This window comes from Archocentrus centrarchus, chromosome 17 (genome assembly GCF_007364275.1).
Source record: "Archocentrus centrarchus isolate MPI-CPG fArcCen1 chromosome 17, fArcCen1, whole genome shotgun sequence".
NCBI lineage: Eukaryota > Metazoa > Chordata > Actinopteri > Cichliformes > Cichlidae > Archocentrus > Archocentrus centrarchus.
Genome location: NC_044362.1, coordinates 31,337,698 through 31,359,533, shown reverse-complemented (window position 1 = coordinate 31,359,533; position 21,836 = coordinate 31,337,698). Strand labels below are relative to the sequence as shown.

General features: G+C 42.2%; 1 protein-coding gene across 1 annotated transcript in view; it reads left to right on the top strand.

Moving 5' to 3' along the window:
* LOC115795385 (disco-interacting protein 2 homolog C) overlaps positions 1-21,836 on the top strand; it is a 219,982-nt gene that overhangs the window by 99,529 nt on the left and 98,617 nt on the right. Inside the window, exon 2 of the mRNA XM_030751269.1 lies at positions 11,792-11,863. Coding sequence (XP_030607129.1) covers positions 11,792-11,863 — 72 coding nt within the window. The remainder of the gene's footprint in view (positions 1-11,791; positions 11,864-21,836) is intronic.

Below are 21,836 nucleotides of genomic sequence, written 5' to 3'. Positions count from 1 at the left end.
TGACATGTTGTAGCTTTATTGTACCAACACATATCCTAAAAATCCTAAAACGCTGTATTCTCGAGTAAGAAACTAAAAAAGGATCTGGTTCAGTGTGTCTGACAGTTTCCAGGCTAATACAGATTGTTTCAGTTAAATGGAATAAAGATATTTGAGCCAGTTATTACAGTAAAAACTGAATCTGTGTCACCCCTCCCATGTTTCTTGGCAGTTATTGTAACCCCAAGAGAGGTTACACATCCCAAGTGTAACTCTGAAGGAGGAGCGTGTGTGTGTGTGTGTGTGTGTGTGTGTGTGTGTGTGTGTGTGTGTGTGTGTGTCCTCTCTCTTACCTCACTGTGAAGTTGGCTGACAAACAAACCGATTTGTTTTGCTGACGTCGTGGGGCAGCATGTTTAGGCAGGCAGGGTGGACTGTACCAACTGAGAGGAGGTGTGAGGTGGGGGGCTTGTTCTTTACAAACACACACATTCACGCACACATTATCTCACACACACACATATTTGCACTGAAATCAGGTGAAAAGCAGTTTGTTTCCTTTCAGTGCTAAAAATGGAGCCTACACGGTGAAGTCATTGTCAGCCAGTCTACAGCTGCAGAGTGTGTGTGTGTGTGTGTGTGTGTGTTAACAACAAAAGGCAGCATCAGTAGCTAAATGTCAGCAGACACCTTCAGCTCTTTGTCTGTACAGACGAGGTCGACTGGCTTCCTCCTTAAAACTAATACGCTGTTTGTCTTTGAGTGTGCATGTTAATTGAATGGGTGTGTGTGTGTGTGTGTGTGTGTGTGTGTGTGTGTGTGTGTGTGTGTGTGTGTGTGTGTGTGTGTGTGTGTGTGTGTGTGTGTGCTGCCAGTGGGAAATAAGCAACCGGTGCTTCTACACTGGCCCACAGACGAGAGAACAGCGCCTCGTCTGAGAGGAGCATGAACCTCAGTGTGACTGCTGCCGTGCCAGTTTTTTATTCCTGCTGTCTGATATGCTCGGTGAGTAGAAGAAAGGTGTGTGTGTGTGTGTGTGTGTGTGTGTGTGTGTGTGTGTGTCTGGGTCTAATTATCCTAATTGACAGAAATGTTGGGCCTCACTGTGTTTGCTGGATGGAAGGAGTTTGATGTTTGTGTTTTCATATTGAAAACTTTAAAATGAACTTTGCTATGATGTAAAACTTTGCATTTAGCCAGCACTGCAAGCAACATTGGTACTATGACACAGTACTATGATGATAACAGTCTGTATTCGTACTATTAGTGGTAACTAACAGTAGCAGCAGGGTATTGTGGTGTGTAATACTGTGCCATGTGTGTCTGCAGCTCTCCTGACTGTGTGACTGGTATGACATCATACCAGTCACACAGTCACTGTTGACCTGTTTCTGTGTCCTGTATGATTTATGCTTTACACCTGCTTCATGACAACGAATGTAAACACTGGGTGCTGATGTAACCAAACAGAGGAGATGAACAGGTTTTTACTCTGAAGAAGGGCTCTGATAATATACGATGCTCATTACACGATTATTGCAGCCAAATTTATTTTGGACTTTATTATTATATGTCTGTTTTCTCAGGGAAATTACACCTGAGTATAAGGCAGTGAAGAAGGAGCCTGTACCTATGAACCGATCATAGATTTGGTTCACACAGACCTCGAAGACGAGCTGTGTACAGGTGGAAGATTTCAGACCAGCTGATTGCTAACCTGGTACCCGCCTACATCTGACAGTTGGCTGTCTCACAAAGAGCAGAAAATTGCTGCACATCTGCAAGCTACTTTGGAACCCACCTCCACCGCCACCTCTTGTTGGATCATGTTGGATCTCATTCAATAACATATCCAGTCTCACCTGCTCTGTTTTGTCTTCCTGCTACTCTATCAGGTACAAGAACAGAGCCAGTGGCACCAGATATAAATTACTGAAATATCACTCTTCACTGGACTGTACAAGCATGCAAAAAGACCTCACAGTGCAATATTTCACTTGTAATTGAGACTCCTTTAATGAGCTGAACAGCAGGCAGCAGGTGCACAGTAATGTAAAACAAAGGAAATGAAGCAAATCAATATTTCTGACTGATTAATCTCTAAACTCATTATCTGTTGGTTTGAAGTCTGCTTTATCTGAGAGTGGCTCAGACCGTTAGTAGCTCGGTGCAGGTTGATAAAGAGCAGTGATAAACTGTCAACGGCTCTGTTAACAGTTGGGGTTAAATACATGCTAACCAATCAGAAAGCAGGCACAGCATAGCTGGGGAGGAGTCCAAAATATGAAGCTGTTTGCTTTCTTCCTGATGCTGAGAAACTTTCCACAGACAGTTTTCAGGGTAAATAAAAACCTGCTGTTTTCATGGATGCTGCTGCTGGTGTATTTTTGGGGACTTCTGTGAGTACTTTGCTGCTAATTAGAACTCAGGTAGTGCACAGTAACCATAATAATGGTAATCATTGTGGAAGGAGCAGTAGTACTATAAGCAAAAACTGAGGTAGTAGAAGTATCTGCAGTTGTAGCAGTAGCTGCCTCAGTGATCGTACAGCTCCTCTTCGTCTGTGTGGCAAAAAGTTTAGAAATTCGGCTCACTCGTTCCCCACGTTCTGTCTTCCACGTTTCATGTCTGTGACTCTAGTGTTACAGCGCCACCAGTGGGTCAAAGTTGGAGCATGTAACTGGATTTCTTGAATCAGTATTTGCCATATCCCTATTGGAGTTCATAGAACCATTTTTTTGGGGGGTGTTTAGCAGTTTTCTTCTGGCTGAAACTCACAAACTCACAGTGTCGATCTGTTACAATAAGAGTTTTAGAAGCATCAGTTGCATTAACAATAGTGGATGCACAAAGGAGCGTTACCGCAGATCCTTCCTCCCAGCAGCTGTAAGACTTTATAACCATCACTGCTCCCAACAAAAACCACAATAGCCTACACAATGTAGGATAATATATAATATACTGTAAATAGTCCGGCACATCATGCACATTGTATATAGTGTTATTATTATTAGTAGTATTAAGGTTAATATTGTTTGTTGATTTTATATATATTCTTTTCTTAATAGTGTGAATTATTATATATTTATTTATATTTATAATAACTGCGGCTGCTGTTACACCCAAATTTCCCCTCTGTGGGACAATAAAGGCTGTTTCTTCGTATTTGTTGCCATCGTACTAGTTGTCTTAGTAGCAACAGCAGGAACAAAGTTAGAAATAATTAACTATTTTATGTATTTATTACACGTTTCAGCCTGAATGAATACCATCTGTATTCTAACAGACTAGCTGCTCTGATGAGGCCACGCGCTCCCGACAGATTCATTTCCTTTCTGGTTTCATGCAGTCGAACATAAACTGTAATGGGACTTTCCACCCAGTCCTCCTTATTGTGCGTGTAATGGTTTTACTGGCACTAGCGTTTAGCTCTGTTTTTCCACAAGTGCGCAGGATGACCATAAATCATTTTCATCTTGAAATCCAGCATACATGTATTTATCATTGGCACGTGCCACAAGGGAGAGCATTTACATGCTCCCCCTCTTTTTCTTTTTTTTTTTTTTAAATTTTGCACCTTTGACAATTTGTGTGCTTCTTTGTAACCATGTGCGCTTTGTGTGTGTCTCAGATCGGAGGTGTTGGTGTGGTTACAGTTTCTGCTGTTTATTAGGGAAGGAAAACTGACTCTGTTAAACATCAAGTCGGCACAAACAGGTCAAAAACCTCTCACAGAGCTGCTGTGCAGGGAAAATAACTAAAATGACCTCCTCAGGAGTCAAAGAGGAGCGCACAGCTTTTTCTCCATCAGCCTCGAGTTTATTTTTCAGCTCACACTGAATCTCAAACCATGTAATGTGAAGGTTTAGTGGCTACGACACACGAGCTCGATGTGCTCCTGGATGAGTTTCTTCCTCTTTCTGTGTGTGTGTGTGTGTGTGTGTGTGTGTACCTGTGTGAAGGTGACTCAGCATGTTGTTACTGTAAACACCTGCTGAATCCAACTGTGTGTGTGTGTGTGTTGCCTTCATCCCTGGGGGAGTCCTTGGGCGTTTCCTCCAACTGTTAATGTGTGTTTGTGTGGATTTTCAGACCTGTGTGTGTTTAACTTCCTCCTTGTGTTAGCAGTCATAAATATCTGCAGCAAAAACCTTTAAAAGCAGGAAAAAATGAAAATGCACCAATTTAATAAGAACACATTGGGAGTGTTGAGTGTTTTTGCTCCACCGGCTCATAATTCAGAGCAGTGGTTCTGTCTGAATGAGCAGAGTTTCGTCCTCTCACAGAACCACTTGAAGAGAACTCGAGTTCTAAATCCAGAACAGGGAATGACTTCACTGTTCAGTAGATTTACTTATTATGGATGATGTCACATTACATTCCCAGAAGTTTATGGGCACATTTTTCTACAATGTGTTTTTTTCATATAGTTAAATTTTGCTTCGTGTTATATTTTTTTTTATTAAAGGTAATAAGTTATAACACATGACCTTTTATAAGGATCCAGACTAACTGGTGGTGGTCTCAGTCCACTGAAAGCTGCATATTAAACACCTAATTAAGAGTTAGTCAGTATAATTGGTGCTGGTGACACATAAAAGCGGGTCAGCTTCCACGGCGGCTCAGTGAACTTCCTGTTGGCTCTTTTAGAATATTAGATTGAACCGAGAAATCCCCTCAATAAATGAGTCATTTTGTCGGGTTTATAGCTGCTGTTTTTCAGTGACCACACAGGGACAGTGTGCATCATGTGGATGCTGAACTAACACAATCTTTCTATGTTACCAAAGCTACCCAAAGGTTTTCTCCTATTCCTGTGATCCACTCTTTAGTATCATAACTTCATAATCGTATAGTAGTATAGTAACTTCATAATTGGCTAAAGTACGATTGTGAATGAGGTGAGTGGGTTTTTATTGTCATTTTGTGGGTTTTATGCGTTTCCATGAAAGTTCTTGCTTTGTGCATTTGTGCTTGTTCTCTAAAGCTGCTGTTTGTGTTTGTGAGAATCACTGAGACAGAATCAAATGTTACTGTTACCGTTAGTCCAGAGTCATCCGTATTTTCTCCTCCTTTCTGGCACTGTCCTGCTGCTCCACTAAATATTTATCTTACACTCGTAGTTTATCATCATCTTCTCGCACTTATCTCTAGTGTTGCAGTGTGGAAACAATAAAATCAACTCATTTCCTTTTTAGGTGCTGGAAAGATGCCCCCCCCCCGTCTTTTTTGTCAGTGTTTCCCTGCTCCTCCTTTCTTCTTTTTTTATTTATTTATTACCTCACCTTTTCTTTATCCTGGTCACTGCTTTTCTTTCTATTTCCACCTCTTTTTTAAATCAGCCTTTTCTTTCGTTGTCATGCTTACACCCAAATTTCCCCTCTGTGGGACAATAAAGGCTGTTTCTTCTCTTCTTCTGCTTGTTTGCTTCTCACACTCCTGTCCCCTGGCTGTGTGTGTTCTCTCTCTCATACTGTATATGGTCATGGAGGCTCAGCTGGCTGTTTCTGCATGCACTGACTTGTCGCACTCATCCTTTGACCACAGGAAGGTGATTCAGCAAATCATAGTTCTACTCTGAGGCTGTGATTCAATGCAGAGCATGTTTCACTTCATTTTTTGACATCTGACCATTACAAACATGCAGTAGGAGCTTTTTTTTTGTGCACCAGATGCTGAATTTAGCTGCAGACATTTGCAGCTGAACATGCAGGTCCCTTTAAGTCGCAGTGAGGTGCAGCGGTGATGCTGGATGATGATGATGTCAGACGCTCTTTCATGGTGTGGGTTTGTGTTGAGGTCAGAGCTCTGTGGGACTTATTTCATTTCTTTCTTCTGCAGGATCGTTGTTGTGCTGAAACAAAGCTGCAAGAATGTCATTGTCTTAAATCTAACTGCATGCTTTAACTTTTCCTTCAAGTGGAACTAAAAGGCCTCGGAGTGACGCAGCAGCAGGTCTGAAGGAAGACTGCTCACAAAGTTTTGGTCACAGTTTTGTATAAAACAGAAATCACTGCAAACCCCACAGTGAGCATCAGGTCTGTGTCAGCCTCCCTCACATGGATTTTAAGTTATTACATAAGATGGTAGTCATTAGCTCATCAGTTGCTATAGCGACTTCTGTGGCGCCCACACACTGTACTGTAAGTGCACGAAGGATTTATACATCGACTACTCGCAGTGCTTGACTTCAAGGTCGGGGTTAAGAGCATGCCGGTCTGATGTCTAGCTGGGAGTTGCGGAGGGCGCTTCCTGCAGTATGTAAATATCTGAGCATCAATTATTCATACGCAGCTTATAGTGAAGTTTTACAGCTGTCATCATGCTGCTCCACATGCAAACAAACACAGGGCTGAAGCTGCTTTTGTACCATGATGCTAAAAACATTTGGAACTAAAGGCCTGCTGCGTGGTCCAGTAGCTCTACTACTGGTACAGTAATAACATGGTAAGAATAATACTTGATAATAAAGAGGTGATCAGTAAATAACATCTATTTACGATTGAAGAACCAGGTAGATCTTATGACTTATTGCTGTTTCACCTCTTCAGGTCATATCTGTCCACTTACTGACACTAATCAAGCTCATCTAAATTATTCAGTGCTTCATGTCAAAGAGGTTAAATGTCATTTGGTGCTGTTTGTATATAAATGTTTCTGTTCCTGCTGGAAATGAGAAACAACTAAACTTGGTGTCTGCCCCCCCCCCCCCCCCCCCCCAATCTTGGTCTGTGCCACTGCTATTATCAAAATGTTACCCCACTATTACCATGTTATTACTGAGCTGCAAATCAAGTAAACCAGTGGTCCTTGCTGTGTCCTCTAATTGATTTAGTGCTCCTACGTTTACTTTACTCTGACTGTTTGGATTTGGATTAGACGGCAGAGAAGCAAACGTGATGGAAAAGTTTGATTCCCAGACTTTAATTTTCCCTTTATTCATTTATTGTGGCAACATAAATGGGTAACCATAGTAATGATACTTGTTGATTCAATGTGCAGGTCCAGACAGTGCAGGGCAGTACACTGGCACAGAAACTATTACTGTATTTATGTCTGTTTGACCATTATTTAGTTTATACAGCCAGTTTTCTAATATAGTTATCATGTAACTATTTTAAATTCATTGACCAATCAGCTTCATTTCCTGGGCCAGCGACGCCTAAGGTGGAAGTGGCGTTGGACACTGATTGATTGGTGGGTCAGTGTGCCGCTCATGCCGACCCGTCCTTGGTCCTCTTTGGTGAGATGCTGAAACCTAAGTAGCTCCTGGTGGCAGACCAGTGAGTGTGTATCTGTGCTTTAGGCCTCTCGAATGTGTGAATATGTTATTCAAAAAACAGAAATAAGCATTTACAAAGATTAGTATTGGAGGAGTTGTGCATGTTTATATTTAAGATATGGTTTTGGGTTCAGAGCTCTTGCTGAATGGCAATAATTCAGCAGATTTATAAAATCCAGACTGTCCTTTTTAGTCCTGTTTGTTTTTGTATGAACTGAAGGATCAGTCAAAGCTTTCTGCTGGGTTTAGTCAAAGCTTTCTTTACTCACTCCAGCTAAATGTGGATAATATGAAACTTAAGCACCGCTTCTCACTCTGTGTGTGTGTCTGTGTGTTTGGAGGAAGTATAAACTCTTCAGTGAGACACCAGCTCATTCTGACCTGAATCCATTATTTTCTGACTGAGGAGGACAGACTGAGACGGAGGGAAGGAGAGCAGAGCCTGAGTCATCCTCCTTCCTCTGTGCTTATTAAAAGATCCTCATCAACTGCTTCTTTATTCCTGCTCCCAGTCTGAGTAAAGGAGGATCTCTGATTGTTTGTTACAACTTTGATCTTATTTTGGAAGTTTCTCGGTCTGTTTCAGTCTGTTATACAAAAATAATTCTCATCAAGTCAAAACCTAAGATGTGGGAAGAGACGCTGCAAACAATCCTCCAGGTTCGATGAACATATTTGGAAGAGAAAAGAAGGAAAAGTATCAAATAATGAACCAAACACACAGTTTGAGCGACTGCTTTAACTCTGACCGGCTGTACTGCTCAGCTGTTTCCACAGAGCTGCAACGATTACTTTAAGAAAGCGTTAGCTTGCAGAAAAATTAATTATGAATATATGATTAACGTAATTCAAGAGAAGAGACATTATCACTTGGCTCTAAATTCAGTATTTCTTTTGGAACTGAACAGCACCAACTGCTGGTTGAAGACAAAAATATTTTATTCTGCTTTCTGGTGTTTTATAATCTGATTATTATAAACGTACTGAATAAACTCCTTTTATGTTTTAACTCTGTGGCTCTTAATCTTTTTGGCTTTACTGACTCTTAAAATCAAAACTTCCATTTGTTACCTTGTTCACACACAGTGGTCCACACTGATAAAGCAAACACAGGCTTGTGGGCCGTTTTGTGATATTTTAGAAACTAGAGAGTGAAATATGCCTGAATACTTAGAGTGGGTATTCCAACCCATCACTTACTTCTTTAATAAAACACCACCCGCAGCGATGGCTGCTCCTTCTTGGGAATGATCCTGAAAGCCTGGCACATGCACTGCATATACAAACTGTGATTGCATTAGACAGCATTTATCTTGTGGTGGTTTTATATCTAGCAGCTCCTCAGCAGTGTGTTTGACTCCCTGTCTCATTGACTGACACACTGATGGACTGCCTGCCTGTCAGAGCTGCTGCAGTAGCTTAAAGATCGGCTCTGACTGACATGTTCATTTCACTCGGTCTCCTCTTTGCAATTAAAACCCCAGTTAAATCAAGAAGGTGGTGGCTGAGGGTTTGCGCGTCACCTCAACAAGTCTATATGTAAAAGGCGAGGTCAGACCTCCTCTGTTTACCCGCGTGTCTTCACCTCCCTTCGTGTCTTTGTCTCTTTTCAGACTGAAGCATTTGCCACTTTGTCTCTCCTCTCAGCAGGGTAGTTGGATCCCCTGCCAGAGATGATAATTATTGCCATGTGCCCTGCCTTCATGCTACCGAAATCTCTCTCTCTCACACACATACACACACACACACACACACACACAGCACGCTGACATCATCGCAGATGACGTCTGTGCCCACAGCCGGTTTCTTGATCCCAGCCAGTTAGTCACATGTTTGTGTTTTTAAGAAGGATTTGTCAAGTCAGCCACGCAAACCGCTTTTTCATTGTTCGACAAATCCTCTGCAGGTTTAGCGTCACTCAGTGCATGCATCTCTCACTGCTTCAGCGAGGCACGACTCTCTCTCTCTCTCTCTCTTAATGATTTATTTTACATCCTGCAAGCAGAGAAATCCTGAAACTGCTCCACAGCTCATCAGTTACAGTTGTCACAGGAATGTAAAGAAAACAGCAATGAGGCTTTTTTCATAAGAAAAATGTTTGGCATTTTAAGAGTCGTGCGATTAAAGGGCTGGATGTTCAAACTAAACACAGTCAGAATTTTAAACAATGACGTCAGCATATCTACAAGTAGTTCCTGTGAGTCAGCATCTGCTGTGCATCTGCAGGGTGCACCTGTGGCTCAGGAGGTGGGTCATCCAGTTGGAAGTTGGATCAATTTGTGTGTGTGTGTGTGTGTGTGTGTGTGTGTGTGTGTGTGTGTGTGATAGATTACTTAAAGTCCAAATAATGAAGCGCTGTATGAATGTGTGTGTGAATGGGTGGATGCAGCACTTCTAGAGCTCAAAGCAGAAAAATGTCACACAAACATGAGTCCATTCACCGATGGCTCTGTATGATGTCATTGAGAGCAGATGTGTTTATCTGATATAAGCTCAGAAGCCCCACCCACCTGCTGTTCAAACCTTCTGCTTGTGAGTGGCAGCCAATCGTGGCGGCCTTCAAAGGAGAGGAGTTAAAACAGCTTATTTAAGACAGGATGAACTAAAGGGTGCACCAAAGCCCGGGATCAGATAAATGCTGATTATTTTGGACTGTGGTTCATGTAAAGCTGCTCTAGTAGAGCCCCAAAATAACAATAAGTAGATAAGAATAACAAGTACATCTTAATTCTTAGACTAATATATAAATCTGTTTGTCCTGTGACTGCATCACAAACCCAAGAAGCTAGCTGTTACACCTAATAATAAAAATGCAGGACAAACTGAGATCTTGCTTGTCAGTCACTGCTCTGATTATCCTTTTTAATAGCCCACAAACTGTACAAACAGCAGAGCTACATTTTCATTAAATGTGGTAAGAAAGTTAATTGTGAATAAATGTAGTTGTCAGGGACATTTAGCATTTTTCCAGCCCTCCCTGCCTGCACCTGCTGCACACTCTGCTCCTCGCATGCTGAATCCAAATATTCCTGCACTGCACACACAGACTTAACTGGAAAAGTCCTCTGAAGTCTGCAAATATCAAAGACTCCGAATCTACAATTCCTCAAGTCATGTGGACTCTCTGCAGACTTCCAGGGAACCTGCTTGTCATGCGTAAAGCAAATATTTTAATTACATATTTGCATCCTGTAGAAACATTTGATCATATTTAAGTTGAGACACCTCAGGCAGAAACATGCATTTTTCATCCACTGGCTGTTTTGCTTCTGTAACATGTTTGGTGGGGAAAAAAAAGTGTCCCAAATAAACATTTAGGTGTTTATCTCGCTACACTTTATTATTTCTGTAAACTGGTGCATATCTGATGAGAGAGTTGTTTTAATAAAAACTGGTGAAGCTTCCCAGTAAAGTCTAAGTTAATTTCTGTCTTCAAAAAAAAAAATGCATGGCTGATTACCAAAATGAGTTTGTTTATTATGTGTCATTCAGAGCCTGATTTATAAAGTATTTTATCCCAAACAACATGATTGAAATGGCTGCTGGTAATAGCTTCTTATTTATAGCGTAATAAAAAAACACATATTAAAAACCTCTGTGTTAAAAACCTTTTGAAATGCACTCGTATTTATGCAGTAAAGAATTGTTTCCCATTGGCTGGCCTTCCCTCTCCACCTTCCAGCATCAGTCACTGCCTCTTTGAACACACACAAAATTCATCTGATTCCTCTGTTGGCTCTTAAAACTCTAATTCCCATAATCCTTCTCTCCTTGGCTTTCTGTCTTTCTCTGAAGTTTTTGCCCTTTTTTCACCCAGAAACTATTTTCCAGTGACATTTACTTGGAGCACAATTAGGGGCGGGGTTAAACGCGTTTGTCTGTTGATCAGCAGTCGCTCTTTACTTCGCAGTGATTCACCCCAGATTTTTCTGGCTCTCTTCTTTAAGCTTTCTTTGGAAATGCAGCAAACCCCTCCTGTCTGGTAGTCCCCAGAGGTTAAAACCCAATGCCAGGAATCATTTATAAAAGCACTATTGGATTCAGATGTGCTTTGTGCTGCGTGGAAATCTGCTGATGGTATCTTGGCTATCTTTGATTTATCACTCGGGGAGATCGGTCAGCAACTTTTGAGGTGGTTTGTTGTGCCGTGAAAGGTGAATTAACTGCACCTGCAGTGCTTTGGCTTCCTAATTTATGCCCATACACATGCTGTCAAACTGCACCATCTGGTCTTAGTTGAGTGAATAGCATAAGCATGCTCTTAGCACAGTGTGATTAGTTAGACTGCTTTCTCTCTAAGTGTATTCATTTCAGTGCAGCCTCATTGTTTGATAAATTATGCTTGTAGGAGCTGGAGCGATGAATATTTATCTAAAAAAAAAAACAAAAAAACTACATGCTCTGTGCAGCTTTTAATAATCTCTGAATGTTTTAGTTCATGCTCTGACTTTGGCCCTTTTATTGTTGCCGGTGGATGTCGCTGTATAAAAATAAGGAAAGCTCATTTCTCTCTTTTTCTTTCTCTGACAGGTGACATCACACAGAAGGGCTATGAGAAGAAGCGATCCAAGCTGATTGGAGCATACTTACCTCAAGCACCAGGTAAAACGGACCCTCCTTTACATCTCAGTCCAGCCCTTCTAATTTAACTGGACCTTTGCATGATTCAGATTTTAAATCCATACTCTTTATTTATCTTAGACGGGGTATTGATCCGCCCCCTCAGATCATCTTCTGTCTAAAGCGAGCTGTTTTAGCTCGTCTCCCTTTGTTCTGATTGGCTGCTCACAAACATGAACAGAAAGTTTGAGTATCTGATGGGTGAGGATTCAGTGGTCAGTCAGAGCTGCTGCTCATCTGTCTGCTGATATCAGACAGAGGTGAGGGTAGAAAAACCCGTCTGAAACTGAGTGTTGAGAGCGACCTTTAGCCTAATCTATAGGGATCACTTGTACTTGTACATACACTTTTACACACCAGTGTAAAAGGATAAAGAGAGCATATGGAGGCTAAATGTAATGACATGCTGCAGTGGGGAGTGAAGAAGAAGTGCTCAGTGCATCACATGAAATGCTGCAGCAGTCTGAGCCTATAGCAGCGTGACTAAGGGATGGTCCAGGGTCACCTGATCCAGCCCTGACTGTAAGTTTTATCAAAAAGGGAAGTTTTGAGTCTAATCTTAAAACTAGAGAGGGTTTCTGTTTCCCGGTTTCTGGTTCCACGGCAGAGAGGTGCCTCACAGCTGACAGCTCAGCCTCTCATTAATAATAGCTCCCATTAATAGCTTTTGTAGAGCCAGTGTGTCTGCTGGTCTCCAGTGACTCTCCGTCTGACAGCGTCCGGGTCTTCCCACCTGAGCAGCGTGGATGAGGGCTGACCTTCAGCTTTTCCATAATAAATCTGTCGTCGTGGGTTCTTTTGGTTGTGTTCTTTCAGGCTGCACTCAGGGGAGTGAAGCACACATCTCAGCTACCCTGTATGTGTTGTAGGGTGTATGTACACAATGAAGCCTTTCTTTTTGTCTTTGGGTGAATGCAGTATATTATTCACTTACATGTAGTTTTTACTTGTAGAGCAGCTGGTGGTCCTGTGTTTGTTTTAAAGGTCTTAATAGAGTCAGAAGGTCTCTGCAGCCTGCTGTGCAGCTGGAAGCGACGCTGCTTCAACTTTTTCTCAGTGTTTTGTCTGATAAACTTCTGATACCCAAAATTTGAGTTTGGTTTTGTTTTGGAAGAAGTCAGCAGGATGACCCAAATGATCTCAGAGTCCATTTTGCTTTAGGATTTACTCAGAATGACGGCGAAGTTTGAGAGAAAACCAGACACACTGACTCTGCCAGAGCTACTAGAAGAGACTGGTGTGTGTGTGTGTGTGTGTGTGTGTGTGTGTGTGTGTGTGTGTGTGTGTGTTTGTGTGAGTGAGTGAGTGTGAGGCAGAGAACAAGCATATGGACTCATAGAGTGGGAGAATGTCAGGAAGTGCATTATAGAAAGGAATGAGGGGTGTGGGATGGAGAAAATGTGTGGTATTCGTATCCAAACCCAGTGGGGGTTTGTCCCCAGTTCTCAGTGGGGGGGCTGGATGACACACACTGCTGCTTGTCTTGCACGCCCACAAACGCATTCCTGTTTAATTCACTTCACAGGACATTCCACTGACTAGCACTGACTTCCTGGAGACTTACCTGAACTTCAACTACGACCTAAACTAACCGCAGCCTGATCAGAAACCGGGCCGTCACTGAAAGGCATCCGAGTCAATGCAGCATAAATAATAGAAGTACACGCACGCACACATTGTGTTGTGATATCCTAACCCAGCACTCCTCATTCCTTCTCAGTCCTGTAATGTACTTTTCTTTTACACACCCTCACACTTTTGGAAATGCATGCACATACACAATAACCCCTTTCTCCCATTTTCAGAACCTCTCTCGAACACACTTAACACAGTACTCCTTTTCTCTCTGTGTCTCTCTCACACACACACACACACACACACACACACACACACACACACACACACACACACACACACACACACACACACACACACACACACACACACACACCAGAAGCACATTTTCCTTCCCTGTGGTGTATTTCAGCTCTAATCCGTGCTCCTTTGTGTAGAGTCATTTCACCTCAGTACTCAAGCTTTACCTCTCTGTTGTGATGAGATCAACCACCATAGAAAAGATTTTCATTATTTTTATTAATGGTTTTATTGTCCATTTTTTTGAGTTATCTTACTGTGTTTATTGGGTTTTAGTGGTGGTGTTGCTCTGAGTGTTGCAGGGGCACCCTTTTCTCTTTAAACCGACTCAAATTTCTCCCAAAGGAGATAAATAAAGACTTTTGATCTTGAAACAGTTACTTTCAGTGAACTTGTTACTGTGCAGTCATAGAGTCAGAACATCGATTTGGTGTCGGTATGATCACTTCCAGGTTTTGTAGGAATCTTGAAGCTCAAACTGTCTCCAAGGGAAAATTTCTCCAGCCAATTAAAAACCTGCAATCATTTTAATCAGTTATAACATGTCACCACCATCATGTTAGCATCATTTGCCAATATGATTATATGACCGGTAAAAGAAGTTGTGGATCTGGGTTTTGGTAGAACTCTAGGACACACTAAATGAATACGACTCTCGGAAAGCACCAGACAGTTTTACACCAGTAACTTTGTTTTGGGACTTACTGGGTTCATAAATTCAAAATTTGCAGATAGGCCAATATGCAGAATCTGTAGGCAAGATTTTGGTACATGAAATTTTCTAGTTTGTATTTGTAGAAGTAGTATTGCCCAATAATGTTTGGATACAGGTAAAAACTCTGTTTAGACTTTGAGTGTAGCTGCATTCATAGACAATGAACAGTGCATGGAACAGGAGGTCTTGGCCAAAAGCCTTGAAAAATGGGCTGTTGCACCCGGAGGTTCAGAGCCAGCTGGCAAGCCTGTTGGTTGGAGGTATGATGAGCGTGTGGTTGCTCTGATAGGCTCAGGACTTACAAGAATAGAAAGAAAAATCAGCACAAACTCTTAAAACATACTCCAAAACTTTCCTCTCTTAGAGGCATTTTATGCACCTATTGAAATAAGGAGCCTCAGCCTGAACCAAGACACACATTACCGCCTTTTTTCCAGTCTCGTCACTGTATCCTTGGAGGTCCTGTCAGTTAGTTAATGGGTCCAGAATATTAAGGTATTCTGGGGCCACTCCCGAATCCTTTAAACTTGAAGGAGCAAAAATTATCATCCTTGGAGAGTAAATGTATGAGCTAATCTTTCCCTGTGGGGGAAAAATGAATGAGATGGTGGTCATTTATATGGCTGGTCTGATACCATAACTCTAACCACAGTCCTTGGTAAGATAAACTGATAATTTTAGCTCTAGGCTAAATTTTCACCTTCACGTTATGATTAGACTTAAACACCAGTTTCCTGCTCCATTTAAGTCTCTTGGGAATGATGAGTCCAGGCCTGAATAAAACAAGTATGGACATGTTATCCAAGTGGAGCGCATGGCTTGGGGTCAGATTATAACTAAAATGTCCCCAGCCCTCTCCAAGTCCACAAAGCACTGTTGGACTGGATGGGCAGCCTTGCTTAAGACTTCAGGGTTTCCTTGAAAGAATAAATAATCGGGCTGCCCCTTTGCAGACGACATGACTCTCATCGGACTCATCTCAGACGGGGACGAGTCGGCCTACAGGATGGAGGTCAAACGTCTGGCGTCCTGGTGCAGCCACAATAACCTGGTACTGAACGCCCAGAAGACAGTGGAGATTATAGTGGACTTTAGGAAGCACACAGCCCCTCTACCCTCCATCATCCTGACTGACACCCCCATCACCACAGTGGACTCTTCTCGCTTCCTGGGAACTACCATCACCCAGGACCTCAAGTGGGAGCCCACCATCACCTCTGTCATCAAAAAGGCCCAGCAGAGGATGTACTTCCTGCGGCAGTTGAAGAAATTCAACTTGCCAGCAAGGACCATGGTGCAGTTCTATACTGCCATCATTGAGTCCATCCTCACCTCCTCCATCACTGTGTGGTACGCTGGAGCCACCACTAGGGACAAACAGAGACTACAGCGCGTTGTGCACTCTGCTGAGAAGGTGATTGGCTGTAACCTCCCATCTCTCCAGGACCTGTACACCTCCAGGACACTGGGGCGTGCAGGTCGGATCACAGCCGACCACTCTCACCCTGGGCACAGACTTTTTGACCCTCTCCCCTCAGGCAGGAGGCTACGGTCCATACGGACCAGAACCTCCCGCCATAAGAACAGTTTCTTCCCCTCTGCTGTTGGACTCATGAACAATTACCCTAAGACTGTTACCACCACCCTCCACAAACGCTGATGACCCTATGTCTATGCACCTGTCTGACTGCACTGATGTACATATTAGTGGAATATAGTCTACATTCTTCTATCTTTTAATTAGTCTCTGCACTGTATATTTTGTAATTTTGTAATATTGTGCTATAGTTATAGCTCTAATATCTCTGTATATTTGCAATTTGTATACTTGTATATTGTCTTATAGTTTTTATACTTATTTGTTTTGTTTTTTTTCTGTAAGCACGAAGTACCGCAGCAATTTCCTAATGCTGTGAACCTGTTCACACATATGGCAATAAAAACCTTCTGATTCTGATTCTGATTCTGATTCATGACCCAGATTACTGCCATTGCTTTTGTTTTAGTGCATGATTTGTATCCCTGTGCATCCCCCATTCATGTTTTTGAAACCAGGAAATAATTTGCACATAATCATTAATTACAGTAAAAGTAATTTACAAAATGTTCATGCTCTGGAATTCACCCGACACCTCAAACCTAAAGAATCTGACTTTACCGGAACTGAGAGCAGCCCTCCTCTGTGACGCTGCTACTCTTGCCAGAATGAAGCACCGCCTGTAAAGCTCTCCCCTTCTCACGTTCAGATAAGAGAGAAGCAGGTTGTCAGTTAGCAGTACTTGCCACACAGTAACATGGCACAAGGAATCAAACTTGAACGAGAGACATTTTGCTGCTCGATCTGTTTGGATCTACTGAACGATCCGGTGACTATTCCTTGTGGTCACAGCTACTGCATGATCTGCATCAACCGTCATTTAAACGATGCAAGGATCTACAGCTGCCCTGAGTGCAGGAAGACTTTTTCTTCGAGACCTGACCTGGTAAAAAATAGCATGTTAGCATGCGTGGTGGAGGAGCTGAAGAGGACTGAAATACAGGCTCCAACTGCCTCCTCTCCATCTGCTGATCGCTGTTATGCCGGACCACAAGATGTGGCGTGCGATGCTTGCACTGAGAGGAAGACGAAGGCCTCCAAATTCTGTCTGCAATGTTTGGCTTCATATTGTGAGAAACACCTCCAACCTCACTATGATATACCTCCCTTGAGGAAACACAAGCTAGTGGAAGCAACTGCAAATCTCCAGGAGAATGTTTGCTTTCGTCATCAGGAGGTGATGAAGTTGTTCTGTCGCACTGATCAGAAATGCATCTGCTATCTCTGTTCCAAAGACGAGCATAAAGGGCATACCAAAGTCTCAGCTGCAGCAGAAAGGGCTGAACGGCAGAGAGACCTTCTGACGACTCAGCAAAAAATCCAACTGAAGATCCAGGAGAAGGAGAAAGATGTGGAGGCATTGAAACAGGAGGAAGATATCATGAATCACTCTTCTGCTAATGCACTAAGGAGCACTGAGAAGATTTTCATCGAGCACATTCGTACGATTGAGAAAATCATTTCTGATTTGAAGGAAAAGATCGTCTTTCGGCAGAAGACCGAAGCAGGCCGGTTCAAAAAAGTTCAGGAGACATTGGAGCAGGAGATTGCTGAGCTGAGAATGAAGGACGCCGAGTTGCAGAAGCTATCTCAAGCCAAAGATCACACATATTTTCTGTTGAATTATCCTGCGCTCTCCCATCTGAGTGACTCTGGAAGACCACCCACTATGAGAATCCGACGGATGCGGTACTTCGACAGGGTTACAGTGGCTGCGTCGGAGTCCAGAGACAAACTGCAGGAGGTTCTGAGGGAAGAATTCACAAAGATCTTAACAACAGTGACCGAACCAAATGTTGTACCATTAAAACCTGCTGAGTACTGGTTTCAGGCACAGCCTAAGGTCAAGTCTGAAATGGGTCTCAGGGCAGAACCTGAGGTCAGAGCTGACTTCTTCCAATATGCATGCCAAATCACACTGGACCCAAACACTGCAAACCCCCACCTGGCAATATTGAAGGAGAACAGAAAAGCAACCTTCATGGTAGATGAGCAGGATTATCCTCTCCATCCAGAAAGATTTGCATATACCTGGCAGGTCCTGAGTAAGGAGAGTCTGACCGGACGCTGCTACCTGGAAGTAGAGGGGAGCGGGAAGGGAGTTCTAGTAGCGGTCTCATACAAGAGCATCAGCAGAACAGGGAGCTTCAATGAATGCGTGTTTGGGCAAAATGACAAGTCTTGGGCTTTAGATTGTTTCAAAAATAGCTGCGAATTCAAGCATAACAACATTAGAACCTCCATCCCGGGTACCTGGTCCTCCAGGGTGGGAGTGTACCTGGATCACAGTGCAGGTATTTTGTCCTTCTACAGTGTCACAGACACCCTAACTGTCCTCCACAGAGTCAAGACTGCATTCACTCAGCCGCTCCATGTTGGACTTTGGCTTTCAGATGGAGCGGCCGCTGAGCTGTGCGAGCTCAAGTAGGCACGTCCGGCACTTTTGGTGTTAAGTGCTTTAGCTGTTGGAGCTAGAAATCACCTTTCAATCACAAAGTGCTAATTTCAGAAAAACATGGAATCTTGAGTGGACTGTTGGGAACTACTGACAGAGCTGTAACCACTTCTACTTTGTCAATATTGTGTGATGCTTTATGAATTATCTTCTGTGATTTTTTTTTTTAATGATATTTATGGGTTTCAGTTTGCTCAAATGTTTTTCAAAATCTCAAAAGTTTGTGTCTGTCTGACGCTTTAAAGCTCAGTTTAATACATGTACACACAGAACTGTTTAAAGTTATTTATGAGTAATTATGGGTAGAATTATGTGCACTCTGTGCTGTCTGCACTTTCTGACTAACCTCGTTTTTTGACTACAGTGTATCCACATGCAGCACTGTGCACACAGCAAAGGCGTAATTCTCATATTAGCTGAATGTCCAACTTTATTTATTCTGTGTTCTGTAAATGCTGCCTCCTCATCACACATCACGGTCGTCAGTGCTCATTAAAACTCATTTAAAGTGCTCGGTGAGTTTGACTCATCATTCTTATGTCACGGGAAACACCTTAAAGGAATGTTGCATGTCTTGCAGTGCTTGGCATGCAAAATATTTTTTTCATTAGATGTTGCCAGTAATGAAAGGGGATTGTCTTCATGAGAAGATTAGGGAATTTCCTGAAAGTGACATAACATAAAATCCTACACTTGATTTCTTTTTAATTGTAGTGCTTTTTTTATTTTTTACTGTAATAATACGAGGAAAAAACCCTCCTGTGTCCTCTCCTATACTTGGTTATGCTTGGCATTAAATGATATCTCATTGGTGTTAGCAAAGGATGACGTGTGCTGTAGATGTTCCTGGGCTTTGTGTTTTAAACTCTGCCTTTTATAAAGGTAAAAATATGATTAACATTAAATAGATTTGATCTAACGAGTAAGTATTTATTCATGGCCTCCTCCCACAGTCCAAAAACATGCATGTTGTCAACACACACACACACACACACACACACACACACACACACACACACAAAAATAATTTTCATAACCAGCTTGTTTTGTTCTCACTGGAATCAACTTTATGGAGTTTGACTCATTTGTCTTTATAAATTGGTCTTGATACTGAGTGATATGGTAACTACACAATCAACTGTATGAAACATATATTTCCATTCTTTATCTGATATTTAAAATGTTAAAATGAAGCACAGATCTGTCCTGCTTCTCCTCGATGTGAAGCTTCTGAATAAAACCTCACTGCTCAGCTCAGCTGGACGAGGCAGACTCGTCTTCAGACCCTCTGAGGAATTAATTGCTTTTCAGTCCGACTGATTTTATGTCCACGGCTCTCGGCTTGCTGGTTAAAACTCCCAGTTAAGACTTCATTCAGCTGCTGTAGCTCAGCTCGGCTGTTCTTTCACTGTTCAGTATTTGTGTGCTTTGCCTCTGAGAGCACTGATACGCTGCTCTTCTCTTATTCAGAGCACGCTGAGAGCCACAGTGTTAACTTTTCATTCATTTAGGCCACTGTTAGCTTTTTCTCTCTCTCTGATGTGGGCGTATCTTTAAATAATACACCAAGAAGAGCTGAGAGAGTTCAGTTTGTTTTCAGGATGTTGTGTTGACTTTAGAAAAAGCTTAATCACTTTTTTTTAACTGTATTAACTGATAAAAACATCACATTTTAATCTTTCTAAATGTAAAGGTTTTGTTTTATTCATACATTCTTTTTCTTCTTTCACTTGATACTTATTCACGTGTAATATTTCAGGCTCCTAATTAGGTCCTTTCCTCCACTGTAATTAAGGCTTGTTTGCGTTGTATTAAGTTGGCTGTGAGTCCAGGGAAAATGAGCAGCAGTGATTGGCAGATATTCAGGATTAAGTAAGCGAGATCTGTTTCCTTCAGGGTTTTATGGTGTCAAAGGTCGCATTACTGCTAAAATATTCTTTCTTTGTTGTAGGGAGCCTTACACATTAGGACTGTGACTTGGCAGTTACTGTTGATGAATGTCAGCTACTTCCTTGTGTTTCCCCCTGTGTTGACATGCTAGTTGCCTCAACCCTTTGCTTTCTCTTATTTCCCCTTTGGGTTTGAGAAAAGTACGAAGGGTTCTTACATGAAGACATGAAGTATCCAACCCCGGTGACCGTCCCAGTTTCCACAAAGAAGAAACAGCCGCATAAACTATTTTATGTAAAAATGCAGATAAAGAACAAATTCAAATTTAAGCCTAAATAAATGCTTATTTAACTGATTAGGTGTATTTCATTACACACACACACACACACACACACACACACACACACACACACACACACACACACACACACACACACATAATTAACAATTAAGTTCAAAAACAAAACAAAAAACCCACAAATTATTTTTGAAATGTTTGAAGTTCACTTAAAAGCAGAGGTGGCAAAAGTACAGACATTCTGTACTTAAGTACAAGTACTACAAGTACTTGTGTTAAAAAGTACTTTGGTAAAAGTTGAAGTACTGGTTCAACTTCTTTCCTCAAGTGTCCTCCATAGTAGAGGGTGACTGTGCCTCCACCTAAACACCAACATGAGGATACTCAGGGGTTACAGTGGGATTCAGAAGCTGGAGGAACCCTAAGATCAGCTGTAGTGGCTCTGCATGGGGAGAAGAATCACAGCTTTCTATTGTGAGCTGCAGTAAATGATGTTGGTGTGCAGGCTGTGATCAGCTGACCTGCTGCTGCTGCTCTGAGGTTTACTGCTCTGTGTGGATGAACTGAAGTCACAAAGATGAGATATACTGTAATCTCTCGGCTGGCCTGGGAACGCCATGGGGTCCCCCTGGATAAACTGGCGGAGGTGGCTGAGCAGAGGGAGGTCTGGGCTTCTGTGCTTAGGCTGCTGCCCGGACGACCTGGCCCCGGATAAGCAGAAGAAGATGGATGGATGAAATTAACAACAGGTGCACTAGAGGGGCAACAGCGACACAACCCCCAAAATGGGAATGGTTTTATAGCATGGTAGCATGAGGTCATACCTGGACCCTGCAGAGTCGTAGTGGTCTTGAAGTGGGGAAAAGGTATTGTTAGGTAACCGTACAGATAAACACATGAAAATAGCTAAAAATAATGTATAATTACTCGATAGCTGAAGTTATGAATAAGGTATTTATTTTTAATCTTATAAAAAGTTTGAAATTGTTAGTCATGAAAATACAGGTAGCAACTGAAAATGATAAAAATTATTTTATTTCATTTTTTTTAGCCTGTCATGTCTGGCAGATATTGCAGCCAGAATTGTGATCTGAATGCGCTGTTGTGCCAGACATATTTACTCTT